Source organism: Mesoplodon densirostris, chromosome 13 (genome assembly GCF_025265405.1).
Source record: "Mesoplodon densirostris isolate mMesDen1 chromosome 13, mMesDen1 primary haplotype, whole genome shotgun sequence".
NCBI classification, from domain to species: domain Eukaryota; kingdom Metazoa; phylum Chordata; class Mammalia; order Artiodactyla; family Ziphiidae; genus Mesoplodon; species Mesoplodon densirostris.
Genome location: NC_082673.1, coordinates 14780736 through 14806714, shown reverse-complemented (window position 1 = coordinate 14806714; position 25979 = coordinate 14780736). Strand labels below are relative to the sequence as shown.

The 25979-nt window shown below is 42.2% G+C and overlaps 1 protein-coding gene across 5 annotated transcripts in view; it reads right to left on the bottom strand.

Moving 5' to 3' along the window:
- Positions 1-8426: 8426 nt before the first annotated feature.
- Positions 8427-25979, bottom strand: part of SULF1 (sulfatase 1) — a 164197-nt gene continuing 146644 nt past the window's right edge. For 3 of the 5 annotated variants that reach the window (XM_060115972.1, XM_060115975.1, XM_060115973.1), the window contains 8 exons: positions 25329-25425; positions 24809-24903; positions 24433-24498; positions 23310-23482; positions 21525-21667; positions 21307-21430; positions 19541-19574; positions 17690-18004 (listed from right to left, as the gene is read on the bottom strand). In XM_060115972.1, the coding sequence (XP_059971955.1) occupies positions 17953-18004; positions 19541-19574; positions 21307-21430; positions 21525-21667; positions 23310-23482; positions 24433-24498; positions 24809-24903; positions 25329-25425 (784 nt within the window). In that variant the 3' untranslated portion in view covers positions 17690-17952. Of the gene's footprint in view, positions 10017-17689; positions 18005-19540; positions 19575-21306; positions 21431-21524; positions 21668-23309; positions 23483-24432; positions 24499-24808; positions 24904-25328; positions 25426-25979 lie in introns of those variants that run through there. The other 2 variants (XM_060115974.1, XM_060115978.1) reach the window with 2 other exon arrangements.

Below are 25979 nucleotides of genomic sequence, written 5' to 3'. Positions count from 1 at the left end.
GGTTATTTTAAGCACTTCGTTTTTACTCAGCCCTAGGAAGGGTCAGATATGACGAAAACCCTTCCTGGGTATTTGCTTTTGCAACATTAAAAAATAAATGCCTCGGTGCTAAAAGTATTTGACGATGCATGCTCACTGCAACAATGCACCACTGAATTCACAGTATTTCACTGATAAGGGGCAGCATGTGCTTTGCTTTTGGAAATCTGAAGAACTACTCAGAAAACAAGCGCTCATTACTCTGGTTACTACAGTTAATCCATGAATTTTACACGGCAAAAATGAAGAGTATAAGGGGGAGTACTTTTCTATGGAAGACTCAGCGCCTTTGATATTTATTTAAGCCAGAATAATCAGATGCTACAAAGAATTTCAGAGAGAGGGGAAAATATATTTCAGATCATCTTATTTCTTCTCCAAAAAAACCTTACACCCATGTAAGGTGTTTTTAATATTGAGGTTTTGAAGGTGTTGTCTTTTTCTGGTATTCTACTGTTACATAGTAAAATTGAAGGAGAAGATATTATTGAAAACTAAAGTAATTGCAGGGACATATTAAACCAAAGGGGTGAACAAAACAAGTTTAAAGTTTGTATGTAGAAATGAAAACTAAGGATAATTGGTAAGGTATTATAGTGGGCATTTTTCTTAAAATACATACCTCTACCGCAAATATTAATTTAGAAACATGGAACAGGCAGGTCAGCCTCTAACTCTTTAGTTAAAGGAAATGTAATACTGTGTCAAATAAACTGGCATTAGGATCCTAGTGGAGTGTGTGTTCAGCGTGTGTGTTTTTGTGTGTAGGGGTGTGCTTGTGATGAAAGGCTGTTTTGAGTTGCTGCATAAAGGAGTTTGATTCTGTGATTTTTAAAATGAATATTTATTTGGAGACCTCTTAGGGTAATGTAAAAGATGTATAATTCCTGTGTTTAATGAAATCTATTGTCAATGTACTAATAAACCTTGGTTTATAACATCTTGAATACTTGATCATTGAAAATTCAGAAAAAAAGTAAAAAAGAAAGAAAGAATAAAGTGTGTTGGATTGAAATTAGTTTGTCTCTTAGGATTTTTGTTGTTTGAAGAGATGAAGAAGTAATGATATCAGTGTTTTCTCCCACTATAAAGACACAGGGGTTTGATGGGATTAAATGGGCCTCAACTTGCTCTGGAAAATGGCAGTCATGCACTCCTTATGTAACTGATAACTCTGCCTTGAAGCCAAGTCTCCCATGTGGGAACTATTAAGACTATAGTTTCAGAAGTCTGCAGTAGCACACTTCTCATTGAGTTAGCAAAGAGAATAATTTAAATATTTCACTTATCTATTTAAATTCAAACAGAATTTGGGGTTACAGAACTATATGCCTTGAATATGGTTCGTGTTAGTCAGGATAGGCTAAGTTATGCTTAAATAACATGCCAACCCCCAAATCTCAGTGGCCTCATAGCACAAAAGTTTTTCTCATTTACGGGACATTTCTATGTGGGTCTGTTCCACAGAGTCCCTCAGGGACCCAGGCTGACGAGACTTCCTCATCTTGGAAGTTGCCCCATTTGGAACTTTCAGGGTTGGTTTTGGTTGCTGAGGCAAAGAGCCCAGGGAAAGGCAAAAGTCCTTTTCTTTTTCTCAGCCCGGAAGTGACACATGTCAAACTGCATTAGTCTGAACTAGTGCCACGTTCCTGCCTAACTGCTGGGATCCTGGGAGTGTCAGGGAGCAGAGGGTGGGCATTTGATGGGTATTTTTCTTTGCCACACTGTTGATCATGATAAGGATAAAATTGGTAAACCAAGGGAAAGTCTCAAGCATAAAAAAGAATGATTTCCAAAGGAGTAAATATCAAAACTTGATCAACAAAACAGTTAAAGGCTCCCTTTCCCCAGTCTCTACTGAATAACAAGCTAGTCATTGCTCAAGGGGCCCAGGAGCTGGCCTGTGACTGGAGGAAGAACGTGTGGTCATACCCCAACCATGGAGAGAAAGCCCTGGATTCTGAGCTCTTGTCTGACGACCAGCAGAGTTTTCTAAGTACACTGGCATCTAAAACTTTTGAGTGAGAGGCGGAAGGAGCGGAAGGAGCCATGGAAATAACAGCATGACTCACGGACTGAAGTGCAAAGTGGTTATATTTAGAAGCCAGCTTCGAGCACTCTATAGGCGGAAAGCAGGGCAATTGATTTCCATTTCTCACTCTATCACTCCCTTGCACACCTAAACTAAAAGGTCACGGTGGCCCGAGATATATGGATAATTGGAGAGAGTGTGTGCTTCTGTGCTGACTTCTGGGTAAAGCTTTCTTTTCCTCCATGGCTTCGTGCATTTAACCAGGGAGCCATTTATGTAAAAAGCAAATGGTAATCCCTGCCCAAGCCTACCATCTTCTCTTCACTTATGTGTGCAATTTAAGCAAAAGGATTCTCTTGAATCTCTTCAGTATCGCACACTTTCAAGGGAGATGCAGAGCCATTCTGGATTTTGTGCCATTTGAAATGGACACATGAGAAAACGGTTTCTCTTTAAGAAATGAAGAGAGCAGAAAGGTTATGAAGGTGGCCACTCATCTTCCTTGCTTTAGCCCCAGACTTGGTAAAACCTCAGCATCTTAAGAGCTGTTAAAAAGCATCCAGTTCCTTTCTTCTTTTTAAAATGGTCAGCTAGGCAGAGATGGCCTCTGTTGCTTCAGTGTAGCCAAAAACCATTTTTAATTGCACGGAGTCATTGGAAAGCAAGGAGATCAATATTCGGTGCTCACTCTTGAATTTAAACGTCCAAGTCTGATGCAATTCCAACTCATAATACCAATATACATCAGTGGAAAGCTAAACTGTTCTTTGGCCCGCTGGAGTGGCTAAGATCCTAGGCACTGAAGAAAGAGCGAAAACTTGCCATGGATCAAGTTCTAGATGTTTTCTTGTCGAAATGATAGTGCTGCTACTTTAGAAATCAATGTAAATGGCAGCTTTGCCAAGGGCCCAGGTCCTGGCGCCCAGCAAAGAGGTCTTTAGTTGCACTAGGGTGACACCTAATGGTCATTACGGAAAACACTGTAATCTCTCGGCGCTTTCAGTTCCTGGGTTTGATTTAGGAGCTCCTAGTGACCGGATACATATCAGGGTTGTACGGTGGATGACATCTCCTCTTTGGATGAAACCTTTTAGTGGTTGTGTCCACTCTAGCTCTGGGTCACCTGTGCTGTTGAGGCTAGGAGGTGAGGTAACGTGGGGGAGGAGGTTTGCGGCGGGGAGGAAGCAGATTCTGGAGTCCTGGGATGCCCACCTGTGCGGGGGCTAGAAACTCAGAACAGAAGGTAGACACCTTCACTCACCACTTCCTTTTGCCAGCAGAAAAGTGAAGCGACGCTGAGCGCAAAAAAACCTCAACATTTGTCGTTTCCTTGTCCCCCAACCCTCTGCAGTGCTTTCCCTAACACCAGGGAGCAGGACTAGGACACCCTAGTCCCACCAGGAGCAATCTAATGTTTGAAAGTCATTCTCTCTGCTTACTTCGTACAGCAACAGGTGCGCTATCAGCCCAAAGTATTAGGCTGTGGACGTCCCCAAAGTCCACCACACAACTTAGAGGAAGGTGAGTTGTCTAGACCAGCATGAACAGTAGGCATATTAGGTAAGTTTCTTGGTCAGAAATGGGGGAAGGAACCTATATGGGAAAAGAATCTTAAAAAGAGTGGTTACATGTATATCACTGTGCTGTACCACTGAAACTAACACAACACTGCAAATCAACTATACTCCAATAAACATTTATTAAAGGGACTTCCCTGGTGGCGCAGTGGTTAAGAATCCGCCTGCCAATTCAGGGGACTCGGGTTCGAGCCCTGGTCCGGGAAGATCCCATGTGCCGCGGAGCAACTAAGCCCGTGTGCCACAGCTACTGAGTCTGCACTCTAGAGCCTGCGAGCCACAACTACTGAGCCTGTGCACCACAACTACTGAAGCCCGCGCGCCTAGAGCCCGTGCTCTGCAACGAGAGAAGCCACCCCAATGAGAAGCCCACGCACCGCAGTGAAGAGTAGCCCCCGCTCGCCACAACTAGAGAAAGCCCGTGCGCAGCAGTGAAGACCCAATGCAACCAAAAATAAATAAATAAAATAAATAAATTTATCTTAAAAAATTGAAAAATTTATTAAAAGATTGAAAATTTTATTAAAAAAAGACATGGGGGGTAAGAGCAAGGTATAAATGTGGCCAATTCTTCTCACTCCCTTGGCCCCAGACTTGGTACAACAGCAGTGTTTTCTTACCTGGGGGAGAGTGTAAAATGGACAAGATATCATGTCCAGGAAAGTTTACATGGAAGGAAAAGGTAAAATTTGAAAAGGTAGGGGAATGAAAGATGGATGAGATTAAGGTGGGGAATGGGGTTATGGCCCAGGAGGGTAGATGAAAAGTTAGAGAAAAGTTTAGACCTGGGAAGGTGCTACTTATCCAGGGGAAGCTGGTCGTGAGAGGGTGGTGGAGAGCGGAACAAGTGGGTGGATGGAAGGAGGAAGCTTCTGGAGGGGACAAAAATCACGGGAGATTTCTGAGCAGAAGGCTGAGATCTGAGCCCTGGCAGTGAGTATGGATGTGTTAGAGACGGAGGGGCAGGAGGTGGGAAAGGGGCTTAGGCAGCTCTGAGAGCTTTTGCTTCAGCCTCTGTAGGAAGTCACAGAGGCCTAATAGACACTAGGGTATAAAGGAGGGAGGGAGCGAGGGAGGGAAGAATGGGGTTAAACAGAAAGCAAAGTGGCAAAGAAGTAGGGAGGGGAGGGGAAACAGGGAAGCAGGGAGGGGGAGAGGAGGAGAGGCAGGCAAGAGGCTTTTTCTAACATCACCCACCCTGCCCTTCAAGGGAGGGCACAAACCCAAAGAAGAGGTCACTGCTGTTAATATAAGGGAAAGGAACACTGAAAGCCACTTCTGTGAAGATGATAAAATACCAGAGGATCTGAAGATTAGAAAATTCAACCCTGTGTGTTAACTTTGTAAGTTTGTAACATTTACAAAACATTTTAAAAATAATTTCTTATTTTTGTAAAAAAATAATTTTTTTATTCTATGAAAAAATAAATTTTTCATTGGAGTTGATTAAAAAAAAGAGAAAAGGAAGTCATGAGGCCTTAATGAACCAGGGTGGTGGACCATACTGAGGTATTAACTTCCTTAGGTATTTTAATTATCCATCAAAAATCTTTCTTTTCTTTAAAGTAAATTTTGAAAATCTCAAGCAGAACTGGACTAATTTAGGGGAATTGAGGACCTTCTTATATCTGAGATCAAATCAGCTCTAAAGCAAATCCTAAAAAAGAAGCATTTAAAAATCTTTTTTAGAAGGTCAACATGTGTAGGTATGTCTGGCTTGCGGTGGGAGTGTGAAAGTGTGAAGTATTCATTCCTTCTCTCTTAACCAAAATTCCCTGCAGATGCTACCATCACAAGAATTTTTTTTTTTTTTTTTTTTTTTTTTTTTGGTGGTATCTTAGTTCCCCAACCAGGGATTGAATCTGGGCCACAGAAGTGAAAGCATTGAGTCCTAACCACTGGACTGCCAGGGAATTTCCAGGACTTTTTTTAAAAAAGAAGGCCGGGAGGAGCCTCAGAGATGATCTAATTTGCATATGGCAAATAGGTTTTGTCTTGCGTGCCAACACCAATTCAGCAGTGTTGATAGTAGCTGGCTGCATTGAGGATTCTAAGGATACAAATGCTCTGGCTTAACGGAGAATTGTCCCGAAGAATTAGCACTGTCTTCCCTGGGCACATTTTGGGAAAAGCAGCACATATGCTATGTATTTGCCATCCTTGATTCAAACCTCTTATTTTATAGTCAAAGAAGCTGTGTTTGAGAGGTTATGTAACTCTTCCAAGCTCACACAGATAGGAAAAGCTAGAGTGTGCAGTGAAGTGAGTCTTGTCTAATTTCATGTCTGTTGTTCTCTCCACTATTCGTTACCAGATGGGGTCCCACTGTGGCCTCTCTTTACACTAATTTGGTGTGTGTGTGTGTGTGTGTGTGTGCGTGCGCACGTGCACCCATGGATCTTGGAATGGAGAAAGTGGAGAGGACTGGCCCTCACCTCTGCTAAATCTCTTTCTCTTCTAAATCCGTGGGGAATGCACAGATGGGAATCAGCTCAGCCCTTCTGGGCATCAGCTTCCTCAGGCATCAAATGAGACCCAGTGGCCAGCCAATCTCCAAGGGCCCTTCGAGATCTGAAATAGTCTCTCTCGTGCCCTTTACACAGAGTAGCTACTCCAGGAATAGTTATTGAACTACAATGGAATTCTCTCCAGGATAGCAGCATTTGGCCTATACACAATTTTTTTTTTTTTTTTTTTTTTTTTTTTTTTTGCGGTACGCGGACCTCTCACTGCTGTGGCCTTTCCCATTGCGGAGCACAGGCTCCGGATGCACAGGCCCAGTGGCCGTGGCTCACAGGCCCAGCCGCTCCATGGCATGTGGGATCTTCCCGGACCGGGGCACGAACCCGTGTCCCCCACATCGGCAGGCGGACTCTCAACCACTGCGCCACCAGCGAAGCCCTGGCCTATTCACATTTTATAGGAAAGGAACAAGGAGGGAGGCACAGTGATGTGTCTTCGGACAACACTATCTGGGATTCTTTTCTCGATGAAACTGTGGTGTTATGGACTGAACTGTGTCCCCTCGAAATTCATATATTGAAGCCCTAATCCCCTGTGTGACTATATCTGGAGAGAGGACCTTTAAAGAGGTAAAGTTAAACGAGGTCCTAAGGGTAGAGCCCTGAACCGACCTATATGACTAGTGCTTTTATCAGAAGAGATGGGTATGCACAGAGAAGAAGGCCATGTGAGGACACGGGAGAAAGTGGCCCTCTGCCGGCCAAGGAGAGAGGTCTCTCGAGAAACCAAACCTGCTGACAGCTTGGCCTTGGACTTCCGGCCTCCAGAACTGTGAGAAAATAAATTTCTGTTGTTTAAGCCACCCAGTCTGTGGTATTCTGTTATGGCAGCCCTACCAAACTAATACAGATGGTTTCCTTAATTATCCAAGGATGGAACTGGCGATCCCAAAGTCCTTTGCTTTTTTCCTTTATTATTAACCTTGTGAGCTCTGGACGATTCAGATTGTTAGCATCTCTATCTGAAGGGGACAAAGCTCCTCAGGAGGTCTGGAGCAGAAGGAAGTGCATGGAATTTGTCAGTCAGAACACTTGAGCTTTTGGAAGGTGGCAAGGTCTCCACCAAAATTCATGGTCCCCAAAGAACCCAAATTTCCTTCAGAGGGGGTCGGGGGTCCTGTCCTCTTGCTTTTGAAAAACTACATTTTTGCTGCCCAGGACTGGCTACATGATTTGCGGGTTCAGTGAAAAATGGAAACATGGGGTCCCTTGTTCAAAAACGATTGAGTATCTCAAGATAGCGACAGTAGAGAAATTAACCCAGTGCTGGCCCTGTGCAGCTGCCCAGATGCCTGCCCAGGAAGCAGCCCTCAGGTTGCCTCTGCCACATCCCACCGGACAGCAATGAGGCAAATCCATGTGGAAATCATTAATCTGAGAGTGTTCTATAACACACTGACTTTGGATCAATTTTACAAGGCTAATGTTTAATCATGTATTGGTACATTGAGATCAGGACTCCAGTTTACTTGCAAGGAATGAGCATACCACAAAAACTTGGTTAAGTTCATTTCGCTGAAACAGGTAAAGTTTAAACACCTTTTATTTCAAGAAATAGTGCTTCTAGACTTTCCTGAAGCCAGAATTGTTCTATAAAAGTATCACAGAATATTACACAAGATTAAAAAACACAGTATGCTTCCTAATAACTTGAAACCTTTTTACAAAGCACATCATTCATGACCATAAATATGTTTCATCTGTCATTCAGCTGGTGACACACACATCTGATAAAGAGCTAGTTAATTTTAACATATGTACAGAGTCTACGATAAAGACTTAAAGTTATCAAAAGATTCAACTATAACATATTAAATTTTCTTTAAAAGAGTTCACCTTAAACACGTAAAGGAAACATAATTTACCTACGCGTTTGAATCATCTAAAAATAAAACAAAAATTACTGTTAAGCTAAAAAAAAAACCTTCTTGGGAAGTTGGCTAGGATACTGGTAACTTTCAATGAGGTAATAATCCTTTTGCTGGTATTTAAACATCTAATACATGACAAGAATATTTTCAAGAACACAGAATTTCAAAAGCAGTTTTGAATTATGCTTTTAAAAAATCAGAACCTGGTGAAGGCCTTAAAAATAATCACACAACACATACGGTGCATTTAAATTATGAAACATTCATGAGTTTGTTTTACTGAAAAGAATTCCTTATGTAAATTCATAACTAGATATATTTTCTTAACACTTAAGCTTATTAGCCAAGTCAAGAAAACAAAACAAAGATGAAAAAAAAAGTCTGCAGTCCTTTTATGCTGTTAAGAAAATAATAAAAATTTAGCAATTTTAAGCATACGATGAACACTTTGAGGGTAGGCACAGAGTAAGCAGGCAATCTTTGTTTTGTTTATTTATTTTTACTGTCAACATCCTTAGCCATGCCTTTCTGCTAATCAGTTTTAGCAAGTAGAGGTAAAACACATGCATTATTTTCTGGCAAAAGCGTATGTTGAACAATATGCGATCCATACTGTGTGTCACCCTTGGGGGTCCCTTTTCCTTTGTCACACTGAGATCAAGCAGTGAGACTGACAAGTCTGGAAAAAAAATAAGACTAACCAAATAGACATGGCATTCCGATCTCAAAGTGCAAAATCACTGAGCTAAAAACGAGGGCCTTGAAAAATTCCAGTGGTTAAAAATGAATCAAAACCACACTTCACAGGCCGTGGAAAATGGATTGCAATTTCACCGAGGATGTCAAGTTTCAGAAACTCAGAAAGGCACAATTCTAGCCGTCTTGGTTGGATAACATTTATAGACTCATGTCCTTACAACTTTCAAAAGATAATACTGTTTTAGTACCCCCCAAACAAACAAACCCCCACAAATCCACCTGTCTTTCTACTCTGGTCAAAGAGCGACTTAGAACAGAGTCCCTGGGCGCGTACCGCTCGCATGCGCGCACTGACTTCCGCTGCACGGGTGTATCCGGGGGAGGACCCGGGGGAGTCTGGAATGTCGGTTGTCATGATTGCCTTTATTAGTTTACTAAGAAAACGTTAAAAAAAAATACTGTGTTTAGGGTAAGGTAACATGGCATCTAATCAGAGGAGAGTGGAAAGGAGGCACCGCCTCCCGGGCTCTGTAAGTCCGCCTCCTGTGACTCTTCTCCACCTGGTCTGACCTCCTCTCTTGGCTGCAGGAGGAAATAGACTGCTCCTATTGGTGGACGCTTTCATCCCGATGAATGGAGTCAACATCAGGATGCGTGGTAAGATGCAGCCGACCTTCAGAAGCATCTTCTCTTGGAGGACCATCCTGGGGAAGTCCCTTCTGGTGCCTGGGACCGGGCTGCACCAGCTCCGTCGTCGTGCCGTCGCCGCTGAAATCAGTTTCAAGAAGATTGATCCCTTCATGCTCCATCCACTTGTCAGTTTTATGATTTCTCCAGTGTTCAGAATTCAAACGATTAACTTCGGGAATGTCGTTATTCCATTCAAGTTTACTCTCTGGGCTGAAAGTTGGTCGGTTGGAATGCAGGGTGGGAAGGTCAGCTGGCAAGGTCAAAGGAGGTGCTTCCCCAACCCTACGCCTCGGGTCTTCATCTGACTCTGCTGGTGCCGAGAGCTCAGCAGACATAGCCAGGATCCCATCACTTTGAGCACTTTTAGTCATATTTGCTTTATCTTGCTCATGGTGACTGTTCAACAGTGCAAATACTCTATCTGCAGCCTTCAAGTAATTAGTCCAGTCAACCAGACTAAGTCTATAGTTTGGTCTGTCCTCGTAGATGCTTCCATTCACACTGTATAGATCCTCCAGGCCTTGCCAGTTGATGTCTGCAGTGAGACCGGGCTGACTAACCTTCCCATCCGTCCCATAACTGTCCTCTGTGAAAAGAGATGAAGGTGGATCCTTAGTGGAGAAAATATTTCCTACTTATTGGCTAAATAACTTACATTGTTTTTGTGGTACAAGTCAATTTGAAATAAAACACTCAAAAGTATGTTTCCCTAGGAATTTGTTGTCAAGGAGGGGCCTAAGGTTACAAAAGTGACTGAATGATGATGAAATCTGGAAGGAAGATTGAACAAGTGAGAACTTCTATGACGAGGCTTGGTTGGTACTGGAAATACACTGGTATTGCCGGTCAGGGGGCTTATGTTTTACTCCTGGCTCTACTCAAGTCCCCTGTGCAATCAGGAAATCAAGTGAATGAGTCTCTCTGAGTCTTGGTCCCTCCTCTGCCACATGTGGGAATAGTTGTGTGACAAAACCTTTACTACTTATAGGGATGCTGCATGAACGATGAATTTCAAAGTAATTTAATGTAATAGGCAACGCTTAGTAAGATATTTTTATTTTATATTCCCTGACACTCAGTATAAAAACACATTTGAATGCAATTAAACTCTTCAAAGTAAATGGATCTATTTCTTTGATTGCTTTTTTGCCCTAAAAGTTCTATCCTTTAGATAAATCAATCATTGAGTGGTTTTTCACAGCATGCAAAGAATACACCAGCTTCCTCTCTCTCAGATTTTTCTACATCACTAAGATGACTATAGCTCTGCAGAAGACAACAGCTTTTCTCTAGGTGCGCCCAAGAATGCTATGAACTACCCACAAAGCAATACAGATTAGCAGGAAGAGTGAGTGAAACTATACAAAGCCCACACCCTCAGTATAACCAGAAGATAGAGAATTCTAGAATCTTCAAATCACCTGTAAGTGAAAAAAAAGTTAACACCAAATCCCAGTAGAGCTGTATGTCACACTTTGGGCACCAGCCCTGGGAAGACTGTAGACAAGAGAAAAGAAGAAAGAGAGAATGAAGTCAAAAATGGATTTGAAACCATTGCTGGAAAGAATGTCAACCTGAAGTATAAAACACTGTAGAGTCTTGGTAAGTCGCGGTACTGACAATGAGGAAAAGACCTAGAAGGGCACGTGAATCGAGGTGGCAGTCTTGAAGGGCATCATTTCAGGGAGAAAAGGATACAAAGGAAGAGAGAAACAGCCTTTGGAAACTGGCGATAAAGGAAAAAGGAAGCCAAAAGGGGGAAATGTCAGGTCCTGCAAGAAAAAGAGAGAAACAAAGAAATTCGAGGACACACAACCTCTTACAATCCCATCCCCCAATCATAAGAAAATAAAAAAGTAAAAAGAAAGTAATACTTGGTTACACAGAAAAGGATCTTCTTAAACTAGACATCTTGTAAATACTTGAAGTCCATGAAATTAATAGAAGCAGTCTAAATATAAACAATATTATAAGAGAAAATAAAAAATAAGAATAAAAAGTCTACCATCTTATGAAAATGCCCCTGCCAAAATAAACCGTAAAGTGAAGAAAACCACAACGTAACACTGCTAAGTAAATTGAATCTTCTCAATCAAGCATCCAAGGATGTAAAAATCACCTTAAATCAGAAATTAAAGTAGGAACCAAGGATCATATATTCAGTCAAGCTCTCCTTCAAGTATCAAGGCTACAGAAAAACAGATTCAAACATGTAAGGGTGCAGAGAATACTGCACACATCAGCTCATCTTGAGCAGTCTCCTAGAGGATGAGTCTCATTCAACCAAGAAATCACTGGGGAAACTTCAGCAAAAGGATTGATGGTGAGCATTTAACACATTTATCAGATCCAGGAGTAAACCAAAATTAATGAGGTAGAGAACAGAAAAAAATGGCATACCTAATTAATAATCAAAATCCTGGTTCTTTAAAAAAAAGGATCAAAACAGGTAGTCATTAGCTTACCTAATTAAGAAAAAGGGGAGAAATTTCAAATATACAAAACAGAAAATGACAAGGGAGAAATAATCATTGAAATATACAAAATTTAAAACACAAGCAACTATGTTGCAGACATTAAAGTGAACAGATTGGAAAACCTAAATGAAACACATAACTGTCTAGGAAAACACATTGTATTGAAATTGACCCAGTAGAGATAGAAAGCTTACACAGAACAATTTCCAAAGAAGGAAAAGAAAGGTTTATAACCTTTATATAAGTTTATAAGAACTACTATAGGAAATTTCTATCAGTCTTGTAAGAATTACACTACAAAGAAGCACCAGGTCTCTATGATTTCACAGGAGAATTTTACTAAACCTTCAAGGAAAAGAGAATCTCAATGCTCTGAAATCTGTTCCAGAGCATAGAAGATCAAAGAAAACCTTCAAACTTTTTACGAAGCAAGTATAACATTGTTAGCTGTGGTAGGCAGAATAGTGGACTCAACTCCGGCAAAGATGTCCACATCCTAATCCCTGGAAACTGGGTATGTTGCCTTACATGGCAAAATGGACTTTGCAGAGGCGAATTAAGTTATGGATTTTGAGATTGTCGGGGGGGTTATCCTGGAGCAGCCAGGTGGGGCTGATGTAATCCCAAAGGTCCTTTTTAGAAAAAAGGGAGGCAGGAGAGTCAGAGAAAATGTGACCTTGGAAGCAAAGGGGAGTATATGTTGGCGGGGGTGGGGTAGAGGTAGGTATTGAGATTTGAAGACACTACATTTTCAGCTTTGAAGATGGAGGAAAGGGCCATGAACAAGGAATGCAGGCAGCTTCTAGAAGCTGGAAAAAGCAAGGAAATGGAGCCCCCAGAAGGAACGTAGACCAGCTGATACCTTGATTTTAGCCCAGTAAAACCCATTTCAGACTTCTGACTTCTAGAAATGTCAGAGAATAAATCTGTGTTGCTTTAAGGCACTGGGGTAATTAGTTATAAGAGTAATAGGAAACCAGTACAATACCTAAAAAGAGAACGTTAGCATAAACAAAAAGACAATTTCAGACTGAAATCATTTATTAAGATGATGCAAAAATCCTAAATATTAGTGAAGAGAATTCACTATTATATTAAGAAAATAACACATGATGACCTACTGCAATTTATTCCAGAAATGGAAAGTTGGTTCATTCTTAGCAAGTCTATTAATACAATATACCATATTAGTAGATCTAAAGAGAAAAATGATCTGTGTATATCCATAGATGCTGAAAAGGCTTTTGACAAATTCAACACTCATTATTGATAAAAACTAAAAAAAGAATCGATGGCTATTTCCCTAACATAACAAAAATGTAAATATCTTGGTCTTAAACATGCTTCTCATTTCATGGGAAAATCCTGAAAGTCTTTTCATTAAGAACAGGGACAAGGTCACATTGTACTGAAAGCATTAGTTTATCCAATTAGATAAATCAATCAGAGACACACAAGTGGGAAAAGAAGCAAGGCTATCTCTACTTGCAAATGTATGGTAGTGTATCTGGAAAATCCAAGAAAACCCATGACAAAGTTAACTCAAAAAAAAAATTCTTTTAAGTAGCAGGATGTAAAGTTAATATACAGAAATCAACAGGCCTCCTATACACAAACAATAATCAAGTAGAGGTTTTAATGATGGAGGAAAACCCTATTTAAAATAGTAACAAAGAAGATAAAGTACTTATAAATAAACTTAATAAGAATGTGCAAAACCTTTAAGAAAATACTTTTAAAAGCTCCTGAAAGACCCATAAGTATACTTAGCCAGATGGAAAGATGTCCTTTGCTCTTGGATAGAAGACTCAGCATCATAAAGATATAAATTCTTCCCAATAGCTAATACTTTATAATAACTATAAATGGAGTATAACCTTTAAAAATTGTGAATCACTAAAATGTACACCTGAAACTTACATAATATTGTATATCAACTAAACTTCAATAAAAAATAAAGAATTCTTCCTGATAATTCTTTCAGAAATCAGACAGAAAAATGGTCAAAGACATAACCAGATAATATACAAAATATGTAAAATGTCCTTTGTACTTTCAAAAATATGTTCAACTCTGCTCATAATAAGAGCAATACAAATTAAAACCATACTGAGATACCCTTTCTTTCTTATTTGATTGGAAAAAAAATTTAAAAGCCTGACAGCTGTCAAAAGCAAACACTGTCATACATTGATGATGGGAATGTAACCCTTATGGAAGACAATTTGGCAATATTTAATACATCCACCTATGCATTTACCTGTTGATACAGTAATCCCATCAATTCATGACTAGGAATTTACTCTGAAGATATTCTCAACAACATGAAATTATACTTGCACAAGGCCCTTTATTGCAGTACTATTTGTAACTGTAAAATATGAAAATAACTGAATAATACATAAAAGAACAGTTGAATAAATTATGCTTTTTGAAGTTTTGACTTTGGAGCTAGGTGAAGGCATTACATACTAAAAACCAAAATCAAATGAATAATGATGAAGATAAAAAGAACCTAAAATGGAATACAAACAAATAAACAAACCTTACTTTATTTCAAATGAATAACATAACCACAGTAAAAGAGGGCGGGGCACAGAACAAGCCCAGATAACTTTGAACATAGCACTGTCTTTTTGTTCATCAAAAGAGAAACAATTGAAAAACACACTGAACTCCAGACAGCAGGTCTGTTTTTGCAGTAGTGTGATTTAGCAATTCTGAAATTGCTCTCTGTGTACCACAGCATTTAACAAATGACTTAATCCACCGGGGATAATGGAAACTGGATTTCAGTGCCTACCTGTCCCTCCACGGCACACCTCTTTTCAGGGTGCAAACTGCACAGCAGCACCCAGGGGTCCTGGTCCTGACCCACACCTCTAACAGCCCTGACACAGGTCCCCTCTTCGTCTTAGGAAGCCGACCTCACCTCCAGCCCCTTGAACTCCAAACCCTGGAGTTGACCCATCTCTTGGTCAGAAAAGTCCAACAGTGCTAGCAAGGCAGCTTGAAAAGAAAACGGAGCCCTGAGATGTGACTGAGAGAAGAGACCCAGGGGCAGCTTCCTTAGGACAACACAGAGCAGGGCAGTGAAGGCTGTGTTTTTCCTTTCTGATCTCAAGAGGTTTGGATGGTTCAGAAAATGCATTTGTGTGCTGAACTCTGGGCCGCCAATGAGTGATGATGGAGATGGTGCTGGTGTTGATGAATATCTTTTTGTGTTTCTTATAAAATACAGTAGCATTCTTTTATCACTTATTACCCCCTTTCACATACTGCTTTCTTTTTTTTTTTTTTTTTTTTGCTATGCGGGCCTCTCACTGTTGTGGCCTCTCCCGTTGCGGAGCACAGGCTCCGGACGCGCAGGCTCAGCGGCCATGGCTCATGGGCGCAGCCGCTCCGCGGCATGTGGGATCCTCCCGGACTGGGGCACGAACCCGTGTCCCCTGCATCGGCAGGCGGACTCTCAACTACTCGCCACCAGGGAAGCCCCGACATACCGCTTTCTTCATGTGAATGTTTTGTGCCCCCATATTATACCTTACTAAGAATACCCATCATCATTGGGGCTTGCTATATGTTAGGCTCTGTTCTCAGCTTCTGACTAGTGAGGCTGGGATTTGAACCCAAGGCAGGCTGGCTTCAGTGTCTGTGCTCTAACCACAGTACTGTGCAGCCTCTAACACACAGCTACGCCACCCATAACTGTCTACAAGGAACGCGCTGTGGCCACAGGGGCAAATGAATCAAAAGAAGCAAAAGTGGTTCCTTAAAAACTAAAGGATCCAGTGATCCCATTCCTGGGCATATATTCGGAGAAAACTCTAATTCGAAAAAATACATGCACCCCCATATTCATAGCAACACTATTTACAATAGCCAAGACATGGAAGCAACCTAAATGTCCATCGACAGAGGAATGGATAAAGAAGATACGGTACATTTATACAATAGAATACTACTCAGCCATAAAAAAGAGTGAAATAATGCCATTTGCAGCAACATGGATGGGCCTAGAGATTATCATACTAAGTGAAGTAAGTCAGATAGAGAAAGTCAAATACCATAAGATATCACTTATATGTGAAATCTAAAAAAGATACAAATGAACTTAGTTACAAAACAGGAACAGACTCACAGACATAGAAAACAAACTTATGGTTACCAAACGGGAAAGACGGAGGGGAGGGATAAATTAGGAGTATGGAATTAACAGAAACACACTACTATATATAAAATAGATAATCAACAGGACCTACTGTGTAGCACAGGGGACTCTACTTAATATTCTGTAATAACCTATATGGGAAAAGAATCTGAAAGAGAATATATGTATATGTATATACATGTATAAAACTGAAACACTTTGCTGTACACCAGAAACTAACACAGCATTGTAAACCAACTATACTTCAATAAAAAGAAAAAGTCGACTTTACATTTGGAAAAAACAAACAAGCAAAAGCAATGTGGACAGCAGCATGGTCGCTGAGGGTGGGCACGACGTGGCCTGCTGGCCTGCAGGGCGTGGGACAAAAGGGGCAGGAAGCAGCCATGCCAGCCTTAGGCTGCCAAGAAGTGACCTCGACCGCCAGCAGCTCATCAAAGGGCAGAGGCATCAGCTTTCACAGGCAATGGGAAAAATAAACACCCCATCAACCTGTGGATCCGATTCTACTTTGCAACACAGAACTTATTACTTTCAACTCAAGCCAGCAATTATTTCCTGAGTAGAATGGGGGCCACTTTACTGAGCTGTGTCCCTACTCTGAGCTTGTCCTAACCGGGAAAATGACCAGTGGGAATAAGCAAAGCATTTCAGCTGCCCCGCCTCATGGACCTCCCACGCCAGAAAAAAAAAGGAAATTGAACAGGGAACAGACTGGCTTTTAAAAGACCTTCTAAATAAGCCTAAGGATTAATTTTCAAAAATTCACAAAACTGAAGGTAGTTTACAAACTCTTCTGTAGTCAGTCTCGTACAAAGTCCTTTTTCTAAAATATTCTTGAATTTTCAAATTCCAAATTCTTCAGGTGTGATTGTTCTCATTTTTCTCAAAGGCTTTTGTAATCAAATTGCATGATTCAAAATGCATTTTAATTAGTTTTCTAAAATAAATAAATAAATAAATAAAAACTTAAAGAATCGAAGCTTCCAAAAACCCATTAGAGGTACCGTCACGGGAGGGCTGTGGACTGGTAAACTGGGACGGCAGTTTTTTCAGCATTTCCACATCTGTTGCCTTTCAATCCAACAGGATGCAATGGACAGGGGAGGCCACATCAAGCACTGCCTTTGGGTGCCCAGTGAGAGCCCAGGTCTGACAGGTCGATGCCCTCCTGTTTCATCCTTTCCTGCCTACAACATGGATAGCAGCTGAAAGGTAGTTTGCCTCATGGATTATGAAATGGTGGAGTCTGAAAACATCAGTCATTCTGAGTTAAAAAGGATCCTTGGGGGGCTTCCCTGGTGGTGCAGTGCTTAAGAATCTGCCTGCCAATGCAGGGGACATGGGTTCGAGCCCTGGTCTGGGAAGATCCCACATGCCGCAGAGCAACTAAGCCCGTGCGCCGCAACTACTGAACCTGCGTGCTACATTCTGTGTGCCTAGAGCCCGGACACAACATCGAAGAGTAGCCCCCACTCGCCGCAACTAGAGAAAGCCCGCGAGCTGCAATGAAGACCCGATGCAGGCAAATAAATAAATTTATTTTTAAAAAAAAGATCCTTGGATTTGTCCATTGGTAAGGAATTTAGAAGAAAAAAAAAAAAAACAGGTAACACGAGGTTACCCTGCACACACACTTTCACTTGCCACATTACCAGGGAAGGGACGCCATGCCCTCAACAACTAAAGCTACCAAGGGTTTGCCCAAACGACCCCAGAAATGATGGATTTGGCCCCGTTTAGTGATGGTGGTGACAGGGATCAGGGTAGGGGGAGTCCCAGATGCCCGTCCTTTATTCATGACTGGAGTGCAGTTAGCCATTCTTCATCTCAAAGCGGTCCAAGGATGGCTTGGTGAAGAAGAACTCTCTTCCTCAGCTCTGACCAGACTTGTGTCTTAAATAACCTGTTAATACCCTTTTACCTCTGTCATGATAGAAATAAAAGAGGGCCAGATGGAAAATCCCACAGCTGTAGAATTGAGTGCATCATAAAATAACTGTTAAGTCAATATCTAGTGTGAGGTCCACTTAAAATGCCCCACTTCAGAAATGTCTTAACAGGACCCACGGGAAGCAGGCAGATCAGTCCTGGTGTGTGAGATGTTACCGCGTCAGCCCATAGCCTGGGGGAGACCCGCGTAAGAGGGGGCTGTCCTGCTCTGTCTTACGTGTGCCGGTGCGGGGTACGCAGGGTGGGTATGGGGTACGCAGGGTGGGCGTGGAGGCAGGGTGAGGAAAGGAAAGAAGAAAGACAAGAGGGAAGAGAAAAAGAAGAGACAGAGAGACCGTTATCAAGGATTCTCAAAAGTCCAGCTTCCTTTGTCTTGTCTGTTTGCTTACACCTTCCCCGCCATCATTCAGCTTCTCATGGGACCAATGAACTGCCCTCTGAAAGGAGGAACCTGAGACCACAGCTCAGGAGGCTGGAGGAAGGGCAGGGGGGCCACCAGGGTGCCCTGGACGGGCGATAGTATTCTATTGCTTTAAGACAGTATCAAGATGGGTGACACCAGTGAGGTCCATGTTCCTTTGATGAAAGTGTTTCTCCCAAGAGGATTCGTGAACTAAGGCAGCGACACATCTGTGCCTCAGTTTCCCCTCAGTAAGGTGGTAAGGACAGACCCCTCCTGCCCCACACGGCATGTTTCTGACAGACCTGCTTGGAGTAGAAATTTCTGTGCAAGGGATGACACGGCCGCCAGGCGTTCTGGGTCCCCCTCCCCGACCCCGGAGCACAGGGAGGTGGTGGATGGGGGGCTGGAGGGGATAAGAGAACTGGGCTGAGGGCTGTTCATCCAGCTTTCATGTGTCAGGCACTATTGTCTCCAGGCTGTGCTGAGGCCTTTCTGCGAATCTTGATTCCAGACACCCTGACCCCGACTCTCACGCTTCCTATTCACTCACCACCACCCGGCAAAGCTTCTGAGCCCCATCACCGCTGCTTTCACCACCCAAGTTAATTAAGGACTGTGAACAAAGAAACGCCTTCTCTCTGCTCCAACTTCAGCTCTAGCGTGCTCTTAAAATTCCCGTGACTCCTTTTGTGATTTTGACTTCATAAAATCTCTACCTCATCTCTGTGAAGCCTCTCCACCAAATCAACGTGTAAGCACCACCAGGAAAATAATTCTCCCCCCTTCTCCCCAGGGCTCCTGAAGGTCATTCTGTTTTCTCCCTCCTCACCTCATTCCGTGCTTAAAAGCACCATCCAACAAGCGATCAAGCACGGGACTGAGTGAATGCTCTGAGAGACACCTTGTTGTGACAATGAGTTGATTTAAAAGCAAAATGACAGATCTGCCCCCAGGGACACAAGACGGTGGAGAAAGCTGTTAGAACATGCATGCACCCCCAAGCTACGCTCTGTGCAACAAGGTGAGAAACAGAAATGAGTTAAAATGGCTGGATCATGCAATGACTGGGAAAGAAGCTGCCGGGGAGAATAAAAAAGTGTGAATACCTGTGCAGGTCATAGTTTCCTCCATCTTTATTTCCTGATATAGGAAAATATAAGAGTAATTTACGTTAGCTTTACAACTCATAAAACCACCCCCCACTATGCCATGTTCCATGCACAACATCTAAACCCTAGAAAGAAATATATCGTGTGAAATACAGACAGTGCCGGAGTCCAACTGAGCTTTTCTATTAGACAGGTTCAAAATGAGGATGGAAAGCTATAAATAAAAAGGTTTAAGATAAAACGTATCAGACTTCACATGAAAAATGGGTGAGGGTGAGATAGGAAAGCCCATTTCAAAGTGATAAAACGGTACTTCCCAGAGTCCATGTAAGTCTCAGGAATAGTTAACTTTTGGTTATTTTAGACAAAACACTTGGAAAAAAGGGCCAATAATCATCTCCCTCAGGAAGCGTCTAGAAGGTGGATAGGACTACTTGAAGCGTAATGGTAACAAGAGGCTCTGCCTGGCGTGTCGTTCACCACTTAGAGACTCTATCAGGTTTCACTAAGTGGAGCTGCTATGTCATCACCAGCAGGAGTGCTATGTTCTTCAGGGGAGAAATATCCGGGTGTAATATTTCTAGTGCCTCTAATGCTTGTTTCAATTTCCAGGCCTTAGGGGGCTTTTTTGGGGGGTAAAATTTGAGGAAAAGGTCAACAGATAAGCAGGATATCTGAAAAGATTTAAGCTGAGTGGAGTCAGTGACCAAAAGACCTGGCTGGACTCTTCTGGCTGGCAATGAATTCCAATAACGTTTTAACTGAGGGGTGGTGACTGACAGCTGTGATGGGACCGCCCACAGGATTTAGAATTTCCTCTGGGATTCGCAGCTTGAATGCCGTGAGGACCCTATAATGGTGGAAATGACAGGTGACGATGCTGATCATTTCAGGATGTGCCACTGCCCCACCCAGTCCCCCATCAAGGCTCATGGCCTGGGGAGCTGCTTACTTTTATTGCTGGTTCTGCAGGGGACCCACAGAGACACAGGCCCTTAAGGGCACTGAGAAAACTCAGTTGCCCAACAGAGGGTTTTTGCAAATTGCTCCCCACTGCCTTTGGGTCTAGCTCTTCACCCTTTTGGAGTTGGCATGCTGTGCCCTTGGCCAGCCTCAGCTCTTTCTCCTTCCTCCCATGGACAGCTGACATTTACATTTCCACAGGAATTATGAGAAAATAAGTATTCTCATTAACCAGGAAAGAGCTGGGATGGACACTGAAAAGAACTGCATCTCCATGAGCCAAAGGAGAAATGAGTTTAACGTTGCAGACAGAAGAAATCTAATTCAATGTGTCATGGGCAGGGATCCAACTGGGGGAGCTCCAAACTCTGAGAAACAGAAATAGGGCATTGTGTGTTTCCATCCCAATTCTCTTTAAAAAAAATAGGATATCCTAGTTGACCTAGAGTATATCTTATGACTGTTGACATGCATAACAAATAAACTCCCAATGCTTTTATCCCATTTTCCAGTGGATGCTTCCATCAGGAATTGAGGTTTACTAAGAGAATGAATCTTTGGGAGAGATGGAATGAAACGCTCACCAAATCTTTGGGGGTATTAAATTCTTCATTAGTGCACCCAGAGCTAAATTAGAGAACAAGATATGTTTGGAATTGCCTGGAAAGTTTCCCCTGTAAGGATCCCAAACTAGACGTTTCTATGTCTTCTATCCCCAACTATATGTTTCAAAGGCAGAAAACTTGACAACAGAAAGAATTTTCCAGGTACTATGGGACAAAAAAAGTTTTTTTCCTTACCAACTTCTAGGCCCTTAGGTCTTGGGTTGCATTGCTTATACCCTTGACAGCTCCTGAGTTCCATCAGCTGCATGTGTAGCTGATTCAAAACGCCCCGTTCTATTGTGTGCACGGTGTTTGTGAGCTGCGGATGAAGCGGCCAGGACAGTGTCTTTAAGCTCACGTTCTGCTTATTCCATTTTCAATAAGCTTCATAAAATGAAAACATATTGACTTACCTGATAAGGATCAGTATTCATATCAAAATACTCCAAAAAGCCAGTGGCGAACTCACAGAAAAGAAAATTATGCGTGTCATTAACCGTCCGCAAACACCAGTAGGTGTTATTGTTAGAACTCGTGCAAGCACAGAAAGAGCCCACTGTTGGTAAGAAAGAAAAACAAAACAAAAAGAATGAGAAAACCCAGGAGCCTAGCCATTCCAGCGCTTCCTTATCTTTACATTTCAAAGTTCACATTTTCTTTCTTGCCAATACTGTGTGTGTAGACGTTAAAAACAACTACATTTCTCCCCCTCTCTATACAAATTTGCTGTGAGATTAGGTGAAGATGCAAAAAAACCCAATGGCAACCTGGGAGGATAGTTATAGGCTGAAGGCGAAGGTGAAGTGTCAGGCTCTTTCGTTTGCTGTCCCCTTAGCTCTGTGGGGCACTGTCTCCAAAACAGGGTGACTGAGTGGAGAACAGGAAGGAAGGTATCGGAGCTCCTATTTATGGTTGTTTTAATTTTTTAAAAAAAAGGGAAAAAATGGTTACTTAATAAAAAGATGAACCCAGTGCCTTAGCTTGCTCTGAATGTCAGATGGTCGCGTGTCACAAATGGTGCCTGGAAAGAGAGGGGATTCTGCAGTGTGGATGGGTCTGGAGGAGGCTTGAGCACAGCTCAGTGGAGTTAAGGATGTCAAAATTTGTGACCTTGCAGATCTCTACAACACTTGAACATGAGATGGACTGTTACCATGAACATCTTTTGTACCACGCAGAGGTCCACTGGTTAACTTGTAGAAAGTACGCGAAAGACCGGTCAAATGAAAGCTTCTGCTACTCCCTCTCCCTGGGGTGCTGTACCCCCAACCCCTGTTCACATGATTCCTTCTCTCCATGCCTTAGGTTTCAGCTTCAATTTCACCTCTTCAGAAAGGCCCTTTATCCCTACCCTCTCTAAAAGGGACCCTCTTAAAAACTTTGATCACTGTTTCCTTCACAGCATTATTACAACTTGTAATTATTTTATTGATTTCATTTACTTTCTTTCTTTACCCGCTTTTGGAATATAAGTGTCTTGAGGGCAGAGAAGGAGGTATGTCTCGCTCATTGTGTGTCTCCCGTGCTTGGCCCAGAGCCTGATGGAGAACAGATCCTCAGCAAGCTCTGTGACCCTCAGATCCCCACATTCAAAGTTAAAGCGAGGCCTTTAAGAGTTTACTCAGCCTCGAATATGTAAACATCATGTAAACATACATGTAAACATAGACCCTGAAATCAAGATGCACCAAAATGGAAAGAAAAACAAAATGATCACACATAGGCCCTAGGTCTCCCCAAGAATGGTCTCTGGTTTCCTGGGAGTCTCCAAATCCCAGTTTGAGAAACACTGACCTGGACTTCAAGGGCAAGTCTCCATGCACTTGAAATAAAGCAGAAATGAAATATATCTGGGACAAAATTTTTCATCCATCTATTTAGTTACTTAGGGACAAAGCAGTCTTGCTGGGCCAGAAGTCTGTCAGGGGCTGGGTACTCTGTGAAATATCACCAGGAGAAAAACCCACGGAGAGCTGGGCATTTTCAAACACAACGTCAAAATAAAAATTTCTAAAGAAAAAAGTAACTTTGGGCAAAATGATTCTAGTTGTCAGTATAGACAATGATATGATGCTTTAATCTAGAATCTTTCTAGATTCCTGGTTTCAAGCTGCTGAATTCCTAGTCTAAGTAACTGTGCACGAGCTGCTGGCTGTGGGGATGGTGGCGGGAAGTGGCAGTTAGATGGGGCAACTCACGGTTCCAGAACGGCGCCGTCTGCCAGTGGTTGTTGTCATGCGTGAAGCAGGTGAGGCCAGGAAGGCTGCACTCCTCACCCTTCCGCTGTCGTTTCTTCTCCTTCCTCTCTTTCCTCCTCCTGCGGTTCTCCTTGAAAAGCTGCAGTTTGCTGTCTACTTCTTGAGCAGCTTCTCTATTCCAATATAAGGGACTTTTTAATGATCAGAAAGCACTTTCTCAAGTAAAAATAGGATTGTTGCTATGAATCGCACACACATATTTAGGCACAAGATGGTAGACACACAATAATAGATGGCCTTACTTTTTCAGAGGGCCTCGAAACACAAAATATAAGCAGCAATATTGAAGACAAACTCATGAAGTGACAACGCTCCTAGAATTTTACTGAATCTTAACAGGCTTGACATTTTCTTCCTATTGACATGCAAACATTGATGGAAATAAATGTCAATGTGAATCAGTAGATCCTGTTGGCCATGCCCTTGGCAGGTGGCTTAACTTCCTGGTGGCCCAGTATCTATCAGCCATGAAGTCAATGATTGGTCAGATTAGATGACTTGAATTAGGTTTCTAAAATTCTCTGGACAAATCCTACAAAATAGGCTTGGAAAGAATTAAAAAAAAATTTTTTTTATTATCTTGATCTTTCCACAAAGGGCTCAAATTTTGTTGAGGCTCAAATATTAAATTCCCTTTACATGCATATTTTACGATTATTTTAAAAAGATGTCTTTTTCTTCCAACGTATAGAATTCAACACAATTGCACGCTGCTCTGCAGAACACACGGACCTAATTCAGCGAGTCCACATCTCCTAATCACTGTCCACAGAAAGCAGTGTATGGGGACAAGCTAGATACCAGCCGATACACCAGCAGAGAGCACACACGCAATTAGAGCAGAACTTCAAATGATGCCCCCTCCTGGGATTCCCAAAATATCGATTGCCATGGTCCCTTGGCAAGACGTGGGCTTGTTTTCAACTTCTTGAGCTAATGCCCTCCCAGTTGCATCTACTTTTCTTAAGCAGCACCACTTGGAACACAGGAGGCCCAGCAGCCTTTCAGAAAGGCCCCGCAAAAAGTCCTTCACTTCCAGCAAATGTGGCAAACAGTTACTTACTTGAATGGGTGAAGGTGGCTCTTTAATTTCTCTTGCTTTTTCACACCTTTCTCTTTGTTGTAATAGCTGCGGGCAAGAAGGTTGAAAAGTGAGTCTTCATAATCGTGCATTTGATCGAACAGTTGATTTATAAAATGGAAGCAAAATACAAGGTAGGCAGTTATTTTGTTGTATGTAACAATCTTAAGTTAATGGGACTTTTTTTTAAAGCTTCTGCTTAGGTTTATGACATGTGTCATTTGACATAAATGGTTTAGATCATTACAATATATGATATCAATGTATTAAGCTTTCTATTGGTAAAAGAGAGAAACAAGCCTAGTGTGCGTCACTGCAGCTTGTGTGAAAATGAGACCACGGATGGACACACACACACCTCTGTTTATTGCAGCCACACTCCTCAGGTTTCCTTCTCTTTAGATGTCCTCTCACCTCTCTTAAATTCTTAATTTTATCTTGCAAAGCCTCAATCTGGAAAACACGCATGTCGACAGTGGCATTTTAAGATCAAAATTTTCTATACAGAGCATCTTTCCTTCCACCCTATTTTCTGTGTTCCACAATTACAGCTATTCATCTGAGGTGATAATTAATTTGGAAACAAGCCGGGCATAGAATATGTCTACTTCTATATTCCAACCAATGTGTTATAATAAACAGTAACAGCTGGCTCTTCTATAATTGAATCATTTTGCTCACAGAGATTTCAAGAGGTCATGCTTTTTTCACCTTCTATTTTGTTTTCAGTCAGGGCTATCACTGTATCACTGCAGAAGCAGAAGCAGCTTGTTCTTCTATTCTTCACATAATTATAAAAAAGATGAGTGTACACAGCAGGGCTGGCAAGTGGAGTGTGCTTTGGGAATATACCTTCCAATTACATGGCCATGACTCACCTCTTTATCAATGTATGCCTTGTGGTCCTTCCAGGCTCTGGCTGATTGATAAAGTTCCCTCTCACAATGGATTGTATCATTTGGAAGAATAAAGCATCTGCAAAAACCAAGCACACGACATCAGAAATAGGTTTCTATTCTAATATTAAAAATAGCCAAGGGAGCTTCATTATCCTCTATACCGGAGGTCCCCAACCCCCAGGCCATGGACTGGTAGTGGTCCGCCGCCTGTTAGGATCTGGGTGGCACAGCAGGAGGTGCACGGCGGGCAAGCGAGTGAAGCTTCATCTGCCTCTCCCCATCTCTTCCCATGGCTCGTAGTACCGCCTAGACCATCCCCTGCTCCCTCCCCGCCCATGTAGAAAAACTGTCTTCCATGAAACCGGTTCCTGGTGCCAACAAGGTTGGGGACTGCTGCTCTAACTGCTTAATTTGGATGCAAGTAGTTACCTGGAGCTACAGACAAGGATACGTGGCAATGTTTCCTGGCTACTGGTGAGGACAGAGGATGGTATCAGAGAGACGTCACCACGAAGGTCAAGGCAACATTCCATATTCACGTCCCCATGAACAAATATCACCCCCCCCCCAAAACTCCATTTTTGAAAGCCTCACCAAATACTGCAGGAAAAAAAATGTTCTCACAGTTGT